General features: G+C 30.3%; 2 protein-coding genes across 5 annotated transcripts; one reads left to right on the top strand and one right to left on the bottom strand.

The window, feature by feature from the left end:
* The first annotated feature begins 699 nt into the window (after positions 1-699).
* On the top strand, positions 700-19,209 carry LOC412230 (dynein heavy chain 3, axonemal). 2 transcript variants are annotated; one of them, XM_026445382.1, is made up of 13 exons: positions 700-781; positions 3,391-3,609; positions 4,458-4,687; positions 4,762-4,971; positions 5,375-5,737; positions 5,812-6,022; positions 6,397-6,624; positions 6,719-10,543; positions 10,646-10,951; positions 12,319-17,355; positions 17,536-17,693; positions 17,779-18,547; positions 18,889-19,209. In XM_026445382.1, the coding sequence occupies exons 3-13, from the start codon at positions 4,458-4,460 to the stop codon at positions 19,183-19,185; spliced, it is 11,634 nt and encodes a 3,877-aa protein (XP_026301167.1). In that variant the 5' UTR covers positions 700-781; positions 3,391-3,609; the 3' UTR covers positions 19,186-19,209. The 2 variants fall into 2 exon arrangements, with proteins under 2 accessions (XP_026301167.1, XP_026301168.1); XM_026445383.1 differs by lacking the exons at positions 700-781; positions 3,391-3,609 and having other exon boundaries at positions 4,529-4,665; positions 18,889-19,185.
* A 468-nt stretch (positions 19,210-19,677) lies between these two features.
* LOC412231 (trans-1,2-dihydrobenzene-1,2-diol dehydrogenase) lies at positions 19,678-24,016 on the bottom strand. Of its 3 annotated transcripts, none has more exons than XM_006563677.3 (5): positions 23,911-24,016; positions 21,791-21,992; positions 20,731-21,022; positions 20,100-20,497; positions 19,678-19,843 (listed from the first exon to the last, which is right to left on the bottom strand). In XM_006563677.3, exons 2-5 carry the CDS (start codon positions 21,990-21,992, stop codon positions 19,740-19,742), a joined length of 996 nt encoding a protein of 331 aa, XP_006563740.2. In that variant the 5' UTR covers positions 23,911-24,016; the 3' UTR covers positions 19,678-19,739. The 3 variants fall into 3 exon arrangements, with proteins under 3 accessions (XP_006563740.2, XP_006563741.2, XP_623497.2); XM_006563678.3 differs by having other exon boundaries at positions 23,618-23,942; XM_623494.6 differs by lacking the exon at positions 23,911-24,016 and adding an exon at positions 22,966-23,105.
* Between the last annotated feature and the right edge of the window lie 349 nt (positions 24,017-24,365).

The following is a 24,365-nucleotide window of genomic DNA, read 5'->3' as shown; positions in this document are numbered from 1 at the left end:
CTTTAAAAATATATCACTTTTAAAATTATCAACAAGTAATAATACTTTTTCTACGTAACATTTTTGTTATTGATATTGCTATATATTGGATTTAAAATGATTGACATATCAATCATTGAAAATAATTTTGTCAATAGAATTATTATTTTGATTCTTATATACTACTGTCAATGTGTTTTACTAATTGAGAAATACCATATTTAATAACAAAAAATAGCGGTAATTTATGTGTACCTGAAGGATTAATACAAAATACTACATAACATAATCTTCGTTTGTTTTCCCATTTTGTATTAATTCTTTTTCATTCGAGAATTTGTGGAAAAATTAAGGTTGTTCCACAATAAAGTTGTCTTATATATATTATATACATTTTCTTCATTAATATTTTCTTTATTTAATCATTCCTCATTTAGTTTTATTAATTTTTCTGCTGTTAATTCATCTGCTTCGGTTTTTTTTTTTCATGAATATCTGAACCATTTAAATTGCATCTTTTTTTAAAACGCCATAACCAATCACGACTAGCTAAAATTTATCTAACTATCAAATTTTTTATGCAATTCTTTTGCTTTTTCTTATAAAAGATTGTCGCTAAAAATATTTTCTTTCATTTGTCTTTTCAAAATCCATTCAAATAATCGGATATTTGTATTTTCATGTATAAGTACACGATCTTTTTTTAATCAAATTTCTTGAATTTTTCGAAACTTTCCGAAGTGACTCCATATTTTTTCGATATCGTTGTTGGTTCTTCTATGAAGACCATATTCTATAACAAGTTTGTCAATTATTACATTTTTTTCTAATTTTTGAATAATTTCTCTTTTGCTACTGTAGTCACAGTAGTGTAGTAATATTCTTTTTGAGTAGAAATAGATGCTATTTCGACAATTCGATTAATTTTTGATTTGATTGTATCTGTTTGTAAAATATTTGATCTGTTAGTTTATTAATTTGTCCAAATGATAATGACATGATTAAAAAATTAATACTATTTATTTATTAATATGTATTCATGTATAATATATAAATCATTCAATTTTTTGTAAAAAATCTAAATTCATTTTAGATTCAAAAATTACGAGTCATAAATAATTAATATATACATATCATAATTTTACAATAAATTAATTGCTATATGTTTATAAAAAAAGTTCTACATATGCTTAGACAAAAGAAGTACACAATTTTATGTCAAAGTCTTCTTTCATTTATTATATTTTAATATTTAAAATTGCATCTACACATTTGTATCATAAATTTAATGATTATACAATTTTAACATTTTTATTACTTTTTAAATTAATTTTATAATACAAATTATAAAATTATAATATATATCTTAATTTTATAATACAATAAAATTTTTATATTAAATTTCAAATTAATTTTAAACTAAATTTTTAAAGCTAATAATATAAGTTTAAAGTACTATCTTATATATATATATATATATATATATATATATGTATCATATATTATCATAATATTTCATTTTATTGGTCTTACTATATCATTATTGTTTCACAAATTCATAAATTGGAGATAGGTAACAATAAGTAATTTCTGGAATATATAAGTTCATTGAATACCTGTGACAGCTAAGAAGGCTCCAGTTTAATTATAATTTATTATATATATAAATATATACATTAATATATAAGTAACTTTTATTAGTTTTGGAATTCTAAATTTTTATATCAAAATTTGATAATGAATTATTAAAATTGAGTATACTACATTAATTTATATATATATAATTATATTTAATTTTCAATGTTAGATTTTTATAATAGATAGGTACAAATATAATAATGTATATGTATATGTAAAATAATATGAATGTAATTTATATAATAATAAAATAATTTATACATAAATATATGTTTATCTCATATTATAAATTTTAAATTAAAAGACTTTATTCATTATAAAATATTATTAAGTACTATAAGATTTGTCGATAAATTAATTTTTTTTTTATAAAATGAAACAAATGATTTTTTTAATATCGACATGGAAATAAAAGAATAAAAATATCATTTTGTAGAAAATATTTATTTAAATATTTGCAGAATATATATTATAAAATTATTTAATATTAATGTAAATCTTTATGTAAGTAGACATTATTTCATTTATTATATTTATTATAAATAAAATCTATATTTATATAAATATTCAAAGTGTACTACATATACTTTTATTAATTATTATTTTAATAATAATGCTTAGTTTTTTATTTTTCCATTATTATTATCCTCTTTTTTTTTTTTTTTGGAAATAATTTGTTTTCTATTATATTTATATTATATTATATTTATTTTATATATATATAAAATAATATATATTTATATTATAATTTCAAAGTAATGTTAGCACAAATTTTAATATTTATCATGGTTACCATAGCTACATTCTTATTTACAATTCAGAGTTTCCTCATACAAGATATACATTTAACATACATTTATTTCAATGGAGGTAATGTATAATAGTTAAAAAATAATAGTTTTTTTTCATATATTTCACAATAAAATTAATATAAATGTGTATACAAATAAATGTCAATTAATAAATAATAATAAATGATAAGTTTTACATAAATAACTTATTTTTTTTTTAATTCTATGCATATTATTTTAATATTTTTAAATTTAAATATATTGATGAAATATTCAATATATGTATGTAATTTTTATTTATGTATTATATATTCATAATATCTTTATAAATCTTTAATTATGATCTTATATATTATATATTTATAGTATTTATAATATTTATAGTATTTATTAAAAATGTATATAAAAACAAATGATTTTTATCTAATATCAAATTAATAAAATTTAATGTTTTTTAAAATTAAATGATTATTAATATGAAATAAAGTAGAATTAAATAATTATATTATATTTTATGAAAATTAAAATTTGAAAGAAATAATTAAAAATTGAAATTTATTATTTTTGTATAAATTTTATATCAAACTATAAATTTATGATAGTTATATAGTAATATAATTTATAAATTTTATGTATTTATGTATAAAAAAACTCATTTGTAAAATGATAAGAAAAAAAAAACAAAATAATGACTTTTAAATATCATTGAAATTTAATAACTAATAACTATATATGAATTATATTAAATTATATATATATGTTTATATATAGTATATATATATGTTATATATATAATATATATAATAGTATATATATAATAGTTATATATATAATAGTATATATATAAATAAAAAAATATATATATATAATAAAAATAAAAATAAACATTTTATTATTATATCATATTATTATATAATATAATATATAAAAATAAAATATTGAAAAATAATATTAATAATACGATTTATTTATTTTTGAACAGAAGTTTACTAATTCAACAACAAAATACATTAAAAAATATAAAAATGTGCAAAAAGAAACAGTTGTTACAATTGCAAAGCCTGCATCAAATATCATTAGTTTAAAAGAATTGGCAGATGATACATGGTTGTGGGAAAAAAGTCAAAAGGATTATACTAAAACACTTAAAAAATGTAAGATCAAAAAAATAAAAAAGAAAAAAATATTAGCAAAAGAAAAGGTAATGTAATTTCAATTTTTACTTATATATTAACTTGAAAAAAATCTATATTGTAATCATATTTATCACAATATATTATACAATTAAGAGAAATAATATTCATACATATATCATTAGCAAAAAATCTTAAATAATTATTTATGTATATAAAAATTGATAATATAAATAAAGCAATCTCATTTGTGCTCTTACAACTTTTAGATTACATAAGATTCATAGATTTTTTTTAGTTATATTTATATTCGTTATATTTACTATTGATCCTAATCGTGAAATTCGAAAACTTTTTTATCTAAATGATAACAGTTAAAAGAAAGAATTATCTCGCCAACCTCTTCTTTCAAGTTCAAAATCCAGATATATCCGCCATAATACATATTTTGTACTATATATAAATACAAATCTTAAGAAAGAAACGAATCAATGTAAATCAGTTATTTTTAATGTTTTAAATTTGTATTCGAAGTTTATAAAAGTAAAATAAAGGAAACTACATAAAATTAAATTAGCAATCTAATATTCAATCTTTAGAAAACTATTTATAATTCGCTCGATATAACAATAGTAAGATATATATATATGTATATACATTTTAAATACATTTGCATAAAATTCTTAATAAACGAGAAATTATTTTATTTCTTTTCCAATAGAGTGTAAAGTAAGAATAGCATAATTTATTTTACTTTGTTTTTACAAATATAAATAACATGATTAAGCAAGTAGTTTTAAAAATAAATTAGAATTTATTAAATATTAAAAAAAAAAAACGGAAAAAAAGCATTATTTTTATAATTAAAGATATTATATTAATATTATAGAATGATATTATAGAATTATATTTGCAGATGTTTCAAATAATTGAAGCCGAAATTCCGAAATCTGTGGAAGAACGAATAGAAGAAATATTGAAAGAAATTAAAAAGAAAAAAATGGAATTTGTAGAAGAATATCAAATCGATAAACCAATATGTTTTAAAAACTATTGTATTAGTGATAGTGATTTAGATTATTATGATAATATCCATTTTGTGGAAGCAAGAAAATATATTACCGGTAGATTGCGAAAATTAGCAAAGTTTGTTTATCAAAATTTTAATTATTTTTATTTCTATACATAATGATAAATTTTGATGAAATTTTTTTTTACAGATTTGATGATTTAATGACTGAATTAGAAACAGAAATTATTGATACTTATAAACAATTTCTTATAAAATCCATACAGGAAGAATATCCAATAGTCATACGAGCACCTGTTCCGTGGCATCAATCTAAAGTGATGGCAAGTCATTTAATGTATTATAATTTATTTATTGGAAATGAAATATTGAGAAATGTTCAAAATTTATATTTTATCAAGTAAGTATTGCAAGTATTTCATTGAATAATATAAAAAATAGCGCGAAAATCAATATAAGGAAAAATATAATAAAACGTAAAAATATAATGGAACAATACTTAGATATTAAAAGCATAATATAATAATAATAATCCAATATTTTTGGTTCATTTTTTTGTTTACACGTAATTATCGTACAAATTAATGATAGTTTTACATTACATTTATAATGTAATATTTTTTAAAATCGGTTTCGAAAAAAAGTGTAAGTATCGGTTTACACACAAGCATAAAAATGGTAATATTATAATTATTTTAATGAAAATATTTAAATAATTATAACTTGAAATATTTAAATAATTATTAGCTTGAAAATCAATATGTGAAATATTTAGTTTTTAAAACATTTATTTTTTTTTTCAGATATTATGAATTAACGATAGTAGATCTTCAAGATCTGGGAACTTTTCCTATTCCAGCAAATGAAATATTACCGAAAATAAGTTTATTATGTGAAAAAACTATAAATTATCTCATTAAATATTGGTTAGCCGATGTTGCTGAACTTTTTTTAGAAAAAAAATACGCTTGGTCTTGTTTTTTTGAAAAACATTACAACGCATCCACAGTATTGATAGAAAAATATTTTAGAAGTGTAAATTCTCTTTTATCTAAACAATTACGAATGATGATAATGAAAACATTAAATAATATCAGAGATTTTTTCATGGAATATAAAAGTGGAAATTATTTTGAGGGTGATTACAAAGATCTTATGTTTTACAAGTATGTAATTTATTATCGTAATATATATCAATAATGTATGTATATACGTAATGTTCATTACAGTTACATTTTAGAATTCCTTTTATAACAATATCGGTAGTACCAAAACTTGGTAGTTTTTTATTAAATTGTAAACCGAGTGTTTTAGAAGTAATCGTAATAATGTCACATTGTTTTGATAAAATTTTAAAAGTTGGAACATTGATTCCAAAAATTGAATGTATTTTGTTTCCGGAATTGGAAAAAAGGGAATTTTTATTCTCTGTATCACGATATGAAGAATCGGTAAATGAAATATTATTTATTAACTTTAATATTTTTATATGATGAATCATATTTTCTTATAAAATGTATAAAAATGTTAATTCGGATAAATTTTTTATTTTTTTTTCTCTATTAAGAAAGATAAGATGATCAAGAATGACACAAGAATGAAAAGAATGATCGTTTGAGTTGATTTGATACATAGATAAAATTTTTTCTTTACAAAAAACATATACGATAATGAAAAAAACTAATTTTAAACTAATTAAGATAATATTCGCAAATAAAGAAATAAAAATTTAAATAACTCGAAAAATTATTTTATAAAAAGTTATAAACAATTTTTCATTTTCGATCAAAGCGACTGACATTAAAAATATTAAAAAATATCACAGGTTTTAAAAATAATTAATGACGTGCTAGATGTTGTTACTGCTCATATCAGCGGTCCTGACCTTTATCTAAAATGTTATAAACATTTATTATATTTAGTTGCTGGTCATGCTAAAATAGCTTTGGATAATTTTTTTGCGCACGAACCCATTCCATTTTTACACGAATTTGAACAAAAAATAAAAGGATATGATGAGCTTAGACAAGAAATTTGTATTTTTCGAAACAAGGTAAAAAAAAATACATTGATACAAACGACAAACGTATATTTTAACGATAACATTTCGTCGACGTTTTTTCCCCATTTATGCGTTTCATTTTTAGATCCCTTTGAACATGATAGAGATTGACTGTATCATCGTGAATGACACTTTAAGACAAATTCTTTACGATCTTCGTATGCAAATCTGCGATTTCTTTGCGAACGAATTACGATCGAATAATCGGGAATTGTGTTCCGCTTTTGACGTGATAGCGGAGAATATTTCGCAAATGCCCGAGAAAACAAGGGATGTCGTCGAGTTGTACAATTACTTGTGCGAGAGCCGGGATACGACAATGTTCAATTTGAAGAGAAAATTATTACGTTCCATAGAATTGATATTATTCCTTTTCGATTATCATCCGCTCACAGATGAAGATATCTATTTGAATTCCCGTACTATCACGTGGCCGAAAGAAATGGATATCGTGATGGAATTAGCGAGCACGAGATTAAACATGAGGAAGGATTATCTGGAGGAAGTGTTGCGCATAAAGAGGGATAATTTTGATCAGAAAATACGGGAGATGCAATTGGCGATCGATCAATTTAAACGGAAGGATCCGCCCGTGTTGACCATAGATGAAATGGAAATCGCGGTCGAAGAGGTCGAACGCCTTTCCCAAGGAATGGAGGAAATCAGGAAGGAAGTGGAAGAGATCAACGAGGAGGAGGGACTATTGGACATGGAGTTAAGCCCGTATTTGGTAATCCCGATAATGTCGATGTTGGTTAACGCCCTCGATACGCTTTGGCACATAGCGTTAAATTTCCACAAGAATTACGACAAATGGTTCTACGGGCCGTTTTTCAACCTCGACGCGGACGATATCAAGGACGAAACTGACGCTATTTGGCGTACGTTGTACAAATTGATTCGTATTCTTGCCGATATCCCCGGCGCGCGAAAAATTGCCGAAATGGTCCGTGCAAAAGTTGACAAATTCAAGCAGTTTATCCCACTTTTGCAAATCATATGCACTCCCGGGTTACAAGATCGTCATTGGAATTTAATAAGCCAAATAATACACGTGGATATAATACTGACACCTGTGAGCAGCCTCTCGGACATGGTGGACTTGGGCCTGTTGCTTCACATAGCTAAACTCGAAGAGATAGCTTCGGCCGCTATCAAGGAGTACACGCTTCAACAAAGTTTGAAGAAGATGAAGGAAGAATGGGCAGAGATTGAATTTAAATTCGTACCGTATCGCGAAACCGGTGTCTTCATATTGACCGCCATTGATGATATTCATCAATTGTTGGACGATCATATTCTGAAAGCTCAAACTATGAGAAGTTCCCCCTTCATAAAAGCTTTCGAGGAGGAGATGCAAATTTGGGAGAACAAATTGTTGCTGATGCAGGACATCATCGATCAATGGTTAACGTGCCAGGCAACTTGGATGTACTTGGAGCCTATATTCAGCAGCGAGGATATCGTGCGCCAAATGCCGACGGAATCGAAGAATTTTCGTAGAATGGACAAGATTTGGCGTAAAATAACGGCGTACGCGTACGAGCACGCTTACGTGCTCAAAGTCACCGACATGCCCAACATATTGCAAGAATTAATGTTGTGTAACTCGTTACTGGACGAGATACAGAAAGGTTTGAACGAGTATCTCGAGAAGAAACGTTTGTTCTTCCCGAGATTTTTCTTCCTGTCGAACGACGAACTGTTGGAGATACTGTCCGAGACCAAGGATCCACAAAGGGTGCAGCCTCATTTGAGGAAATGCTTCGAAGGTATCAGCAAATTGCGATTTACCAAAGAGGAAGAAATTATCGGAATGTTGTCGGCCGAGGACGAATACGTCCCTCTCAGTGGAAAGATTTATCCGGCTGATGCTAAAGGGATGGTGGAGAGATGGTTGTGCCAAGTCGAGGAACTGATGAAAGCCTCTCTCCGAGATATTGCCGAGGAAAGTATCATCGCGTATTTCGAAACCGCCAGAGAGGAGTGGATATTCGCTTGGCCGGGGCAAATCGTCATCTGTTGCAGCCAGATACATTGGACCAGCGAAGTTTGCGAATCGTTCGAGAATCGCAACACCGAGGAATATTTGGACCAGTGCAATCATCAAATTGAGAAAACTGTTACTATAGTCAGAGGTAAACTGGACCCTGGCTCCAGGATAACGATAAACGCTCTAATCGTGATAGACGTTCACGCGCGGGATGTGGTTCAATTGCTCATTGACAAGAGAGTGATCAACATTATGGACTTTGATTGGATATCTCAGTTGAGATATTACTGGGTGGATGATAACATTATCGTTTCGATGATCACAACCACGGTGGACTACGCGTTCGAGTATCTTGGCAATACATCGAGGCTCGTCATAACGCCATTGACCGACCGGTGTTACAGAACTTTGATGAGCGCTTTGAAGTTGAATCTGGGCGGTTCGCCTGAAGGTCCAGCGGGGACCGGTAAAACAGAGACGGCGAAAGATCTTGCCAAAGCGGTTGCCAAGCAATGCGTGGTCTTCAATTGCTCGGAGGGGCTTGATTTCCAAGCGATGGGTAAATTTTTCAAGGGCCTCGCCCAGTCGGGAGCATGGTCCTGTTTCGATGAGTTTAACAGGATAGACTTGGAAGTCCTCTCGGTGATCGCTCAACAAATTCTGACCATTCAGATGGCTATAAGCGCAAAATTGGAGAAATTTGTGTTCGAAGGTACGGAGTTAAAGCTGAACCCTACCTGTTACGTCATCATAACAATGAATCCAGGTTACGCAGGCCGCCAAGAATTGCCTGACAATTTAAAAGTCCTTTTCCGTACGGTCGCGATGATGGTTCCAGATTACGCCATGATAGGGGAGATCACCCTGTACTCTTTCGGTTTCATAGACGCGAAAAATCTTGCGGAGAAGATAGTTCACACGTACAAGTTATGCTCCGAACAATTAAGCTCGCAGAATCATTACGATTACGGGATGCGAGCCGTGAAAACTGTCTTAATCGCGGCTGGAAACTTGAAGTTGAAGTACCCGATACAGAACGAGTCCATTTTGGTTCTCCAAGCGATCATCGACGTCAATCTGCCGAAATTCTTGGCGCAAGATATCCCGTTGTTCAACGGGATATACACGGATCTGTTTCCGGATACCATTCTACCACCTCCTCATCGCGAGGAATTGATAGAAATAATCATAATCATCTTGAAGAAGCGTAACCTTCAGGCTACGTCTTGGTACATGGAGAAAATACTTCAAATATACGAGATGCTGTTGGTGCGCCACGGGTTGATGATCGTGGGCCACACGTTAAGCGGAAAGACGCAGGCGTATCAAGTTTTGGCCGAGTCGTTGGGCGAATTGTCGGGCAGGAGGCGCGCCACCATGAGAGAATTTCCAACGATTTACAAGATAATTAATCCGAAATCCATCACTTTGGATCAGCTTTACGGAAGTTTCGATCCGATATCGCACGAGTGGAGCGACGGCGTTCTGGCCAACATTTTTAGAGAGTTTGCTCAATCCATAACGGTGGACAGGAAGTGGATAGTTTTCGACGGTCCCGTGGACGCTGTATGGATCGAAAGTATGAACACGGTTCTCGACGATAATAGGAAACTTTGTCTCATGTCCGGGGAGATCATTCAAATGTCGCTCAAGATGAATATGATGTTCGAGCCGGCTGATTTGGAGCATGCCTCGCCGGCTACCGTCAGCAGATGCGGCATGATTTACATGGAGCCATCCGAGCTTGGTTGGCACGCCCTGTTTAATTCGTATAAAACGTATCTTAGGAACAAGTTACTCATCGAGCAGTACGAATTGGTCGTAGAATTGATCGAATGGTTAACCAAGCCAGTTTTGTTTTTTATACATTTATATTGCAAAATATTTGTAGAAGTGTCTGAACTTCATATGTTTCTGGTAAATAGAAATATAATTATTAATTTATTATTGATTGTTAATTAATATTAGATTAAAGTTTATTTAAAAATATATATATTTTTTATCATAAATATTTTACAGTCTTTTACAAAACTCTTCACCACAATGCTGGATGGGGAAGTACAAGTTAGCACGGTTTGGCTTCAATGCGTTTTATTATTCAGCCTGGTTTGGGGGATGTGTCCAACATTAACGAGCGACAGTAGAAAACTTTTCGACGTTTATTTAAGAAAATTATTGCTTGGAAACGACGAGAGACATCCTAAACCAAAGGCGTTTAAATTAACGAAACAACAGATCTTTCCTGACAAAGGAACCGTTTACGATTGGATATACGATAAAAGAAATAACGGAACCTGGATACCGTGGATGGACACGATATTACAGGTATTGAACACCTTAACTTATAATAACTTCATATATTGGGTTGGCAACTAATTGCGGATTTTTTTTAGAAAATCAAAGACAATTTTTTCATGGAACTAAATAACTTTATTCTGTAATGTGTTGCCCATTTTGATCAATCACCTTTTGCCATCTTTCAGACAGCATCATAATCCCACGTTCATAAAACTTGTTGTTTTTATTAGCAAAAAACTGAATCAGGTACGATTTGATATCATCATCGTTATTGAAATTTTTACCGTTCGAGGAGTTTTGTAAAGATCGAAACAAAAAGTAATCGGATGGTGCAAGGTCAGGACTATAAGGTGGATGTGGCAAAACATCCCAACCAAGCTCTAATAATTTTTGCCGAGTGACCAAAGATATGTGTGGCCTTGCATCGTCACGATGGAATACAACACCTTTTCGATTTGTCAATTCGGGCCGCTTTTCTTCAACCGCATTGTTTAATTTCGTTAGTTGTTCGATGTAAACAACAGAATTGATCGTTCGGTTGGGTGGTAAGAGTTCAAAATAGACAATTCCTTCGTAATCCCACCAAACTGATAACAAAACCTTCTTTCGACGAATACCAGCTTTTGATGTTGTTCGAGCTGGTTCACGTGGCCTGCTCCACCATCTTTTCCGCTCGATATCGTTGTAAACAACCCATTTTTCATCGCCAGTTATCGGTCGTTTTAAAAATGGATCATTTTCATTACGTTTCTTTAGCAAATCGCAGTTGTTAACGCGTCGCGTTAAATGCTTTTCTTTCAGTTCGCGAGGAACCCATGTATCGAGTTTTCGAACATAGCCAAGTTGTTTTAAGTGGTTTTCAATGGATGTATGCGATACATGAAGCTTCTCTGCAATCTCACGAGTTGTACTGTGACGATCCGAATCGATTATTGCTTCGATTAGGTCGTCGTCAACTTCAACTGGATGACCAGAGCGTTTTTCGTCTTTGAGTGAAAAATCACCAGAACGAAATTTGTCAAACCAATTTTGACACTGCCGTTCTTTTAAGGCTTCGTCGCCATAAACAGCGCATAACTTGAGCTTGCGATGCGTTTTTCCCTTTGCGAAAATAAAAAAGCAAAATATGACGATAATGTTCCTTTTGATTTTCCATTTTTCAACGAACGCCGAACGAAAACTACACAAATGATCAAAAAACTTTTTTACCGATCGACAGCTGAATTGCCAACTATCAAATAACAAACCTAAAAATTCAACTAAAGCCATCTATGAGTGAAATCCGCAATTACTTAGTTGCCAACCATAATATGAACAAACCTCTTTTCTTTCCTTTCACACCGATATTACGAATCTAACAATAAATCTAAATTTTCTACTTTTATATTTTTCAGGAGTCTCTGTTACCAGACGTAAAATCCGAGTTGATCGTGCCAACGAGCGAGGTGGTGATCCAATACTTCTTCATGAGAAACCTTCTCCACAGATCGATACCTATATTATTCGTCGGGCCGACCGGCACCGGGAAATCCGTGATAGTATTAAATTATTTGGAATTTCTGCCCAGAGACAGATACCTGGAGAACATTATAAATTTGAGCGCTCGTACAACAGCGAATCAGACTCAGGAGATAGTGATGTCGAAGTTGGATCGTAGAAGGAAAGGTGTGTACGGTCCCCAAATGGGGAAGAAGTGCGTGTTGTTCGTCGATGATCTGAGCATGCCGATGAAAGAGATATACGGGGCGCAGCCACCTATCGAGCTCATCAGACAGTGGATAGATCACGGCCATTGGTACAATCTGAAGGATACGACAACGTTGTATCTGGTGGATATGTTTCTGATTTGCGCCATGTTGCCGCCTGGAGGCGGTTCGAACGTGGTCACTCCTAGATTGCTTCGACACATGCAAATAATCGGGATTGATTTTTTCGAGGAAGTGACAATGAACAAGATATTCTTCTCGATTCTCGACTCGCATTTCTCGAAAGGATTTTTACCCGAGGTCTCGAGATTGGGTAGGATGGTCGTGAGCGCGACGATGGACATTTACCTCGGAGCGATACAAACGTTCCTACCTACGCCGGCAAAGAGCCATTACACTTTTAATTTGCGCGATTTCAGCCGCGTCATCAAGGGTATACTCTTGGTGCCGGGCGCCAGAATAAAGGATCCGGATAAATTGATTAGACTGTGGGTCCACGAAATATACAGGGTTTTCCACGACAGGCTAATAGACACGGCCGATCGGGAAAAATTGTTCTCGATGGTCCACTTCACTTGTTACGACCAATTGCGTCAACCGTTGGCGAAAGTGTTGAGCAGACTGTTGCGAAAGGACGAGAAGGATGTAACAAGCTCTCACATACAGGATCTGATGTTCGGCAATTACATAGATCCCGACGCCGTGCCCAAAGTGTACGACGAGGTGGAAGATTTGTACGACTTGCAACAAAAAATGGAATATTATCTAACGGAATACAACATGCTCTCGAAAACGCCGATGCCGTTGGTGTTATTCAGATACGCTATCGATCACATTTCTCGAGTATCACGGATATTGCAGCAAGAGAACGGCCACGCCCTTTTGATAGGAATAGGCGGATCGGGGCGAAGTTCTTGCGCCAAATTGGCCACCTATATGATCGAGTACGTGTTGTACAACATAGAAATTACCACCACTTACGAATTCTCGGAATGGAGGGAAGACGTGAAGAATTTGTTGCTGCGCGTGGGTTGCGACGGGAAACCCACCTGTTTCCTTTTCGGCGATCATCAGATCAAGGATGAATTGTTCGTCGAAGATATAAACATGATATTGAACACGTCCGATGTGCCAAATTTGTACGATACCGAGGAGAAAGCTGAAATTCTGGACAAAATGTCGACGATAATGCACGCTATAGGGGGGAGGAAGATCGAGGTCACCCCCATGATCCTTTACAACTTGTTCCTCGAGAGGATAAAGAAGTGTCTCCACTTGATCCTAACCATGTCTCCGATAGGGGACAAATTTCGAAATCGTTTGAGAATGTTCCCCTCGTTGATTAATTGTTGCACCATCGACTGGTTCACCATATGGCCCGAGGACGCCTTGGAAAAGGTGGCGCGTGTCTCGTTACAAAACATGAATATTACCATGGATCTACGGGAAAAGTGCGTGAGCATGTCTCAAAAGTTCCACACGAGTATCTCGTTGGCCAGCGAGGATTACTTTAACACTCAAGGCAGAAGGTATTACGTGACGCCGACCAGTTTCTTGCAGCTTATCAAATCGTTTTGCCAGTTGTACGATCGGAAGATAGAAGAGATCACAGCGCAACAAAGGAGATACGAGATGGGATTGGAAAGGTTGGATTTCGCGGCGAAGGAAATAGCATTGATGAAGGAGGAACTGCAAGCGTTGCAACCGAAATTGCTGGCCCAGTCGGAATTGAGCAACCAGCTTATGATTAAGATCGAACAGGACACGATCAACATCGAGGCGAGAAAGGAGGTTGTAGCTGCTGAGGAGGCTCTGGCGAACGAGGCTGCGGCCGCTGCTCAAGCTATAAAAGACGATTGCGAGAGCGATCTGGCCGAGGCAACGCCTGCCCTGGAAGCCGCATTAGCCGCGCTCGACACGTTGAAACCGGCGGATATCAGTATCGTGCGGGCCATGAAAGCACCGCCTGCTGGCGTACGATTGGTGATGGAGGCTATTTGCGTTTTGAAAGGGGTTAAACCCGATAGGGTTACCGACCCGGCGACCGGCCGAGTCGTCGAGGACTATTGGCCGGCTTCCATAAGGATATTGGGCGATTTGAAGTTCCTCGACAGCTTGAAGAACTTCGACAAGGATAACATACCGCCGGCGTACATGAAAATAATACGGGAGAAATTTATAAACGACAGAAGCTTTCAACCCGAGGCAATCAAGAAAGTTTCCACGGCTTGCGAGGGCCTTTGCAAATGGGTGCGAGCGATCGAGGTTTACGATCGTGTGATCAAGGTGGTGAAGCCGAAGCAAGTGATGCTGGCAGAGGCAGAGGCCGCTCTCGCCAAACAAATGGAAGCCCTGAACGCCAAGAGGGCGTTGCTCCTCGAAGTTACTCAGAAATTGCAGGCGTTGAACGACGAGTTCGTCGAATGCATGAAGGAGAAAAAGAAGCTCGAGGATCAAATCGACTACTGCATGAAAAAGTTGGAGAGGGCTGAGAAATTGTTGGGCGGTTTAAGCGGGGAGAAACATAGGTGGCAAGAAACGGCTCTTATGCTGGGCGCTAGCCTGTACAACGTTATCGGAGACGTGTTGTTATCGTCAGGCGTAATCGCTTATTTCGGTGCTTTCACCATAGAATACCGCGACAAATTAATCCAGGAATGGCACAAGTCTTGCGTGCAGATGAGAATCCCTTGCAGAGATAAGTACGATCTAATCGATATTTTGGGCAAATCGGTGGAGATCAGAGCGTGGATAATTTTCGGTTTACCGGCCGATCATTTCTCCGTGGAGAACGCGATAATCGTGAAGAACGCGGATCGATGGCCGCTTATGATCGATCCCCAGAACCAGGCGAACAAATGGGTGAAAAATATGGAGAGGGAGAACAATCTGGTGGTGATTAAACTGTCCGATCCGAATTACGTGAAGATAGTAGACACGGCTATACAGATTGGCATACCTGTTTTATTGGAGAATATTTTCGAAGAGATAGACGCGATATTGGAACCTGTCCTCCTGAAAAACATTTATAAAGAGCGCGGCGTTTTGTACATAAAATTTGGCGAACACGTTATCGAGTACAATCCTGATTTTCGATTCTACATTACGACGCGTTTAAGAAATCCGCATTATCTGCCAGAAATAGTGGTGAAGGTCACGTTGTTAAATTTCATGATCACTCCCCAAGGGCTTAAGGATCAGTTGTTGGGAATCGTCGTGGCCAGAGAATTGCCCATTCTCGAAGAGCGAAAGAATCAATTGATCGTCGAAGAGGCAAATAACAAACGTATATTGGAGGAGATAGAGAATAAGATATTAGAAGTTTTGTCCATGTCGGAAGGGAATATCCTGGAAGATGAAACGGCTATCACGATCCTGTCTACCTCGAAGAGATTGGCCGAAGAGATCGAGGCTAAGCAAAAAATAGCGGCTAGTACGGCATTGGAAATCGATTTCGCTCGTGGCAAGTATAAACCCGCTTCCGAGCACGGCTCCGTTTTGTTTTTCTGCATCTCCGAATTGGCCAATATCGATCCCATGTACCAGTACTCTTTACCGTGGTTCATTCACCTGTACGAAATGTCGATAGCCCAAAGCGAGCACAGTGAGGATCTCGAGATTCGAATAAAAAGCTTGAATACGTATTTCACGGCTAGTATATACAGAAACGTGTGTCGTTCCTTGTTCGAAAAGGATAAATTGATATTTTCCTTCGTTCTGTGCATCGGTCTTTTACGGGCCGATGACAAACTCGAGGAAGATCTCTGCATATTTTTATTGGCGGGTGACGTGACTCTGGATAATCCTTACCCGAATCCAGATCCTTCTTGGTTAAGCGATAAATCTTGGGCCGATGTGGTCAGAGCGACGAATTTGCCCAACGTTGAAAAATTGAAGGAGTCTTTCGAGACGCAAACGTCGAAATGGAAACGTTATTTCGACTCGGTTAATCCACAAGAGGAGATTTTGCCACCGCCGTATCACGAGGAGACCGAGACTTTGAGAAAGTTGGTCATACTTAAATGCGTGAGGCCGGATAAAATCGTGGTCGCCGTGCGATTGTTTGTCGCGTATAACATGGATCGCTCTTTCATAGAACCACCTCCGTTTAATCTTCAAGCGTGTTACAACGATTCCACCAACGTGAGCCCCCTCATTTTTATCCTCTCCCCTGGATCCGATCCAATGGCGAGTTTGATCAAATTCGCAGAAGATTATGGGATATCAAAAGAGCATTTAATGACCATATCGTTGGGACAAGGCCAAGGTCCTATAGCTATAAACATGATAAACAAAGGGATACAAACGGGGGAGTGGGTAGTTCTTCAAAATTGTCACTTGGCAATCTCTTGGATGAAAGAATTGGACGCGATTTGCGACGAAGTTATTACACCTGAGAATACGCACGAAAAATTCCGTTTATGGTTAACCAGCTATCCATCCAAGGATTTTCCAATTTCCATTTTGCAAAATGCAGTGAAAATGACCAACGAACCGCCGAAAGGATTGAAGAGTAATTTATTGAGGAGTTATATGAACGATCCAATATCGGATTCAACTTTCTTCAATCTTTGTACGAAAATAAGTCATTGGAGGAGCTTACTTTTCGCTCTATGCGTCTTTCATGCGGTTATTCAAGAAAGGCGTAATTTCGGACCATTGGGTTGGAACATTCCTTACGAATTCAACGAATCAGATCTTCGCATTAGTATTTTACAATTGCAAGTAAGTTTACACGAGATATAGTATAGTATCATAATAGTGCAAGTATTAACTTTTTTACATAGAAAATAATTAAAAATAATTAATTGAATAAATAATCAAGAAAATATTATTTTATACATCAAATGGTTGCATTTTGAATAATAAAATTATTCTATAATTTTTTATCTTTCGTCGTATTAGCTATTTTTGGACGATTACGAAGAAGTGCCGTTTGACGCACTTCTTTACCTAACCGGTGAATGCAATTACGGTGGTCGTGTGACCGATGATAAAGATAGACGTTTGTTAAATACGTTATTGCGAGAATATTACAACGAGGAAGTTCTTATCAATCCACAGTAAATTACATTTAAATATATTTTAATTTTAAACGAACTTTAATTAATATACCTTAATACGAACTTTTTATATTTTTAATTACAGATATTGTTTCTCACCAAGTTGTATATACCGTTTACCAGAAAATACTGATCATCACGGATGTTTAGATTACATTCGCAGTCTACCCATTACTCAACAACCAGAAGTATTTGGTTTACATGAAAATGCAGACATAACAAAAGACAATCACGAATCGTTGCAATTGCTTAGAGGGGCTTTGTTGACGCAGCCGCATATTACAGGCGTCGGGGTTGAAAGGGATGTCGACGAAATGGTTTATAATTTATGCGATGACATTTCATCGAAATTAGAGATAAAATTTGATATTATAGCGGTAGCTAGAAAATATCCGGTACTCTATATAAACAGCATGAACACGGTTCTGCGTCAGGAACTTATTAAATTTAATCATCTTGTTGATACGATTAAAACAACATTGGCCGATGTACAAAAAGCCATTAAGGGATTAACTTTGATGTCCCTTGAATTGGAGGAAATTTTTTCGAGTATGAGCATCGGTAAAGTGCCGCTTACTTGGAACAAAGTGTCTTATCCCTCTCTAAAACCGTTAGGAAGTTATATCAACGACTTAATAGATAGATTACACTTTTTCCAAAATTGGATCGATTATGATGCACCAATTGTATTTTGGATATCCGGATTTTTTTTCACGCAATCTTTTCTTACCGGTGCTTTACAAAATTATGCCCGCAGACATAAAATTCCAATTGATAAATTAGATTTTGAATTTGAAGTAACCGAGTTTGAGACTGATATCAACGTTTCACCATCTTATGGCGTTTACATAAAGGTAAGATTTTTATTATTATAATTTAATAAAAAAAAAAATTGAAAATTGAAAATTGAAAATTGAAAATTGTAAGAAAAAAAAAGAAAAAAGAAAAGATGAACTATCAAAGATGAATTTATGAATATGATGAATACTTTGAGATCGATATACTTTTATATCTATATTAAAATTAATAATGTGCAGAAAGAAACTTATGTATTAAATTTTCTCAAGAAATAATATAAAAATCAAATAGTATTATGTAATTTTTATGATAGTATTATTGTGTATTGAAGGAAATTAATTTATTCATAAATATAAATATGAAACTATCTTTAAAAAATTCTTATTTGAATTTTTAGGGTCTATATATGGAAGGAGCAAGATGGAATAGAGAGATAAAAGAAATCGACGAGTCCAAACCGAAAGTAATGTTTGATCTTCTTCCTATAATATGGTTGAAACCTGGTATAAAAGCTGAATTTATTATTGAATTCATGTATCATTGTCCTGTATATAAAACAAGTGAAAGGCGTGGTGTTTTAGCTACTACTGGTCATTCTTCTAACTTTGTACTATATATTTTGCTCCCGACGAAAGTCAAAGAATCTCATTGGATTAAAAGAGGAGTAGCTTGTTTATGTCAATTAGACGATTGAATTATCAAAAAAAAAAAAAAAAAAGCATAATTTACAATCAATTTTATCCATATATATGTCAAAATAATATTAAATTTAAAAATTATACATATCTAGAGAGATATCTAATATAAAAAAATATTTTTGTTTTATTTTTCTAAAATTGATCTACCTATTTTACATATTTATAAATATTTTATAAATATTTTATTTGGTTCTTTTATCTCTTTTTATATCCGATGGATATATGATATAATAATGTACTAACACAGTTTATTTGAAATAAAAAATTTATGCACCGTTTCTCAAATGAATTATAAAATAAATATAAGGATAAATGTCATAAAAATAAAATACATTCATGCAACATATTTATTTTCAATAGATATTATTAAATATAATCTGTATATATATATATATATATATATATATTATTATATATTATATATTATATATTATTATATATTATTATTATATATTATTATTATATATTATTATTATTATATAAAAATATTTTTTTTAATATGTTTCTTATCAAGCATATTAAATCAAGCAAATAATTTTCTCATAGTAATTTAATCTTCAGGATATGTAACTCCAATCTGTTTTCGAATCTCATCTTCTAATTGTGCAATTAATAACGAGACATTATGTGGTACTTTAGGACTTTCAATCATACCTAGAATGAAAGAAAACTATTAAACAAACAATTTTTAATTAATATACAGAATTAGTATATTTAAATTTCATTCATTAATTATTTGAGCGATTCGAAAACGATATTATGCATTATCGTGCAAATAAAAATTTTTTTAAAATGTTAAAAAAATTTAATTTTTCTTCTTTTTTTAAATTAATCAAAATAAAAATGGTTTACTTTTACATTTGAATAATATTTTTTTATTAATTTAAAATAAATCGAAAAAAAACAATACCTTTTAGAATACAATTGCGAACTTCATTGGCTTCGTAACTCAATCCAACACTATTAATGAAATTAAACTTGGATTTAGTTTCAGGAAGAGAAACATTTACTATTTCGTTCGGTAATTCTACGGTCGTCGGACACCAAAACTTTGGCACTTTTATCATTCCTTTCGTACCAATAATATAAGCCTCATTGGGCAAATCAACTCGGGAATGAGTAAGAATAGTTGCAGTATGATTTCCTTTATAAAGGAAATTAATAGATGCAGATTGGTCAACTCCTTCTTCGTTCAAACAACCAGTAGCTTGTATAGTATGAGGTATTTCATTACCAAATATTAAACAAGCAAATTGTATTCCATATACTCCTAAATCCAATATAGTTCCTCCTCCTAGATTTTTTATACTGAACAAAAAAAAATATGTATTTTTTAATATAATATAATAAATTCGAAAATTACGATATATTTTCTACAGCAAAATATTCAAAAACAAATTAAATTATGTTTAAATTTAAATTATTAAATTACATAAATTTATTTTTGTATGATTTTAATTACTTAAATTCATAGAAATTTATAGAAATTTTTAGACTTTTTATTTTTAATATAAAAAACAAAAAAAAATGATCGTACGTACTTCAATCGTTCAATATCAGGCATTTTAAATCCAAAAGTTACTAAAACTTGGTAAATTTCTCCAATACTTCCAGATTCAATTTCTTTTTTAACTATTTCATATATAGGAAAACATCTACTCCAAATACCTTCCATTAAAAACAATTTCTTTTCTTTTGCTAAATTTATTAATTCTGTTGTTTGCTTTAAATTCATAGTTAAAGGCTTTTCACATAAAACATGTTTTCCATGATTTAACATTAATTTGGCAATTTCAAAGTGTTGAGGATGCAACGTTCCGATATATACAGCATCTGTAAATAAAAAAAAGAAATATTAAAAATAAATACTATATAAATAAAATACTATAAAAAATATATCAATATTAAAATAAAATTATAAACTATAAAATTTTTGTAAAATTTGTATTAAATAAATTGTTGAATCAGTAATCTTTTGTCTGATAATGATTGATTTTAAACAATTTAGAATATAATTTTTTTTTAATATTAGATTTAATATCTGCGATTCAGTCGATTTTGGTAAGCGGTCGAGTTTTTTCCAGTGATCATAAAAAAATAAATTCAAATTCTATAACATTAATTTTGATTTAGAATAGATATAATATACAATTAAGATTTCTTGTTAGTATGAATATATAATTTCCTGAACCATAGAAGACAAACATGTCCCAAATGTTGAATTTTTTTAAAGCAATAATATTTTTTTTTTAAATCTGTCATCAATAGATAATATGAATCATTTTAAATGATTCATAACAGTATGTTTAAAGATTATCTAAATCATTTTTAAAATCTTCGCGCCACTTTTTGTAAATATATAACAAAATTTAACATCGCTAGTATTATTAAATCATAATAAGTATAACTAAATAATTACAATAATTAAAACATTAAATAATTCAGTTATTTAAAAAACTAAATAATTAAAATATGAATTATTCTCTGTAAAAAAAATAATTTCTAAAAATTTCAAATTTACATTTTATAAATGAATAAAACTTTTTGATTAGATTTCATATAATTTTAAAAAAAAGTTATAACTTTTAATGTAAAACAGACCAATATCATTATCCTCTGCTAATTTTGTATAACTGTCGAATGCTTTTTTAATTTTATGCAAACTAGAAAAATTTTGTGCTCTTGATAATTCACGTGCTGCTACTGCAACTACTACATGCTCGGATTCTGGTAATGTTTGTAAAGATGACACGAAATCATGTGATATTTTTCCAGCACCTGCTATACCCCAATGAATAGCCATCTGCAATTAATAAATAATTTAATTATTTAATATTAAATATATATACTTATATAATATTTTAAATTTATAATTATTATATATAAAATTATGTACAAATATATGCTGTCGTGCGCATATATATGTGTGTACACAAGCGCGAGATATATATATATGCGCATAAATATATTTTTAAATAAAAAATATAAATTATAACATAATCGATAAAAAAATAATTTTATATATAAATTATAAAATAAAATTTAAATAAAAATCGAATCATTAAACATATATATATAACATTTTAGTTTTAATATATATATAGATATTATAATATTATAATCATATATTATATTGTAACATCATATATTATACCTAATAATAAGTTTTTGAAAATGATATATATATATATATATATGATATAAATTATTTTTAAATTATTTTTCTATATTTTACTAAATACATATAAAAGAAAAAGTTTAAATATTTTCAAAATTATGATTGATTTTTATTATTTTCACATCCATTGGAATTTAAAAACAATATTCAAAAAAATTTTAATTAAAATTGAATGTTAAATAAAAGTATAAATAAAAGAAAAATTTACAAATAAATATCATTTATTACTTTGTATAATATTATTAATATTAAATAACTTTTTCATTAAAAAATTTAATATGATAATAATAAATGAAATCAATTAATTTATTTAGATATTGCTTTTAAAATATAAAATAAAAAATCAATTTTAAAAAATGTTTTATATATGTTTTATATATATATATATAAAACATATATTATATATATATATATATATATATATATATATATATATATTATATTAAATATAATGATTATATTAAATATAATATAATAATATATTAAATATTAATGATATAAATAAAATTAATAATCTTTTTATTTGATAAAAATAAATTAAAGATATTATTAACTTTATTTAAATAAATTATATTAATTTAAATAAATTATAACTTACAATGTTTAAAAGATAAATATAAAATTATATTACTTTCTAGTTTATAACTTCATATGTTACAAAGAAAAACTTATATATAAAAATTATTGACTCTCAAATAACCTTCTCATAAGATAATTTATAAACGTCATAGATTAGGAGATATATAATCAAATATGTATTACACAATATCATAAAATATAAATATAAAAAATATAAATATAAAAATATAAAAACTCTTTAATACATAATTATTTTTTTTTAAATAAAAATGTTATAAAAAATATATATATATTAAAAATATTTAAAAAATTAAAATAATTATCCTATTTTAATCTTAATAATAATAATAATAATAATAATAATAATAATAAATAAATTAATTAATTAAAAATAAACATAAAATAAAGTATAGAACAAATAATATGAAATAATTTTATAATAATAAATACCTGCCAATTGATAATAATAGAAATAATTGTAATAAAAGTATAAATTTTAAAAGAATAAATATATTATATATTATGTTTTTTTATTTATTCTTATTTTTAATGTGCATAAATATTCAAGAAAATTCAAGAAAATATATATATATATGATATAATGTATAAATATAAATATATATATAAAAATATATACTATATTTATAATTTTTTTTTTTCATTAAAATTACCTTAAATTATCATAATTCAGAGGTTTTGTTTAATTTTTTTAATACTTTTTAGTACTAAAAAGTAGCGCTATTTTATTTAAAATTGCTCAAATTTGTCATATATTTTTGAAAAAATAATAAAGTGAACTTTAATCAATTATTTAAAAAATAACAACTATTGTACATGTATTATATTAATATAAGCTAATTATGATTCTTGCTAACCTAAATAAAAAGTAGATTCAATATTAAATAATAGGAATAAACAAAAAAATATTTTTTTTTTGAAAAGAAATGAAAGAAATATCACATACTTTATTTGGTGATCACACACCGAGAATAAATATAAACAAGAACAAATAATAAGAGAAGGACAAAAATAGAATAAAAATATTGAAATCAACGCCATCTAGAATGCCGCAAATGAAATATATAAAGAAAGAATAAGAAAGAGAAGAAGGATAAAGATTTGATAAGATTGCTAGTATCATTTTTCATATATGAAAAATATTTTTTAATATTTTAAAAACAAAATAAAACAAAAATTTAGGAATAATGCCATAGTATTCATAATTTTTTTGTATACTTTTTAAAATGATACTAAAAAAATTTTATCTTTGATTCAAAAAATGGCGCTAATGATTAATTCTTATTTTACCTCTATTCTTTATTCTTCTATTTTTGTTTATTAAATTTCATTTGTAGATATTGATACTGTAAAATGATCTGTAAAAATAGCATTACTATTTTTTTCTATTATTTTTTTTTA

This window comes from Apis mellifera, linkage group LG15, assembly GCF_003254395.2.
Source record: "Apis mellifera strain DH4 linkage group LG15, Amel_HAv3.1, whole genome shotgun sequence".
Classification (NCBI taxonomy): Eukaryota; Metazoa; Arthropoda; class Insecta; order Hymenoptera; family Apidae; genus Apis; species Apis mellifera.
The sequence above is the reverse complement of the archived record's forward strand: the minus strand, read 5'-3'. Positions and strand labels throughout refer to the sequence as shown.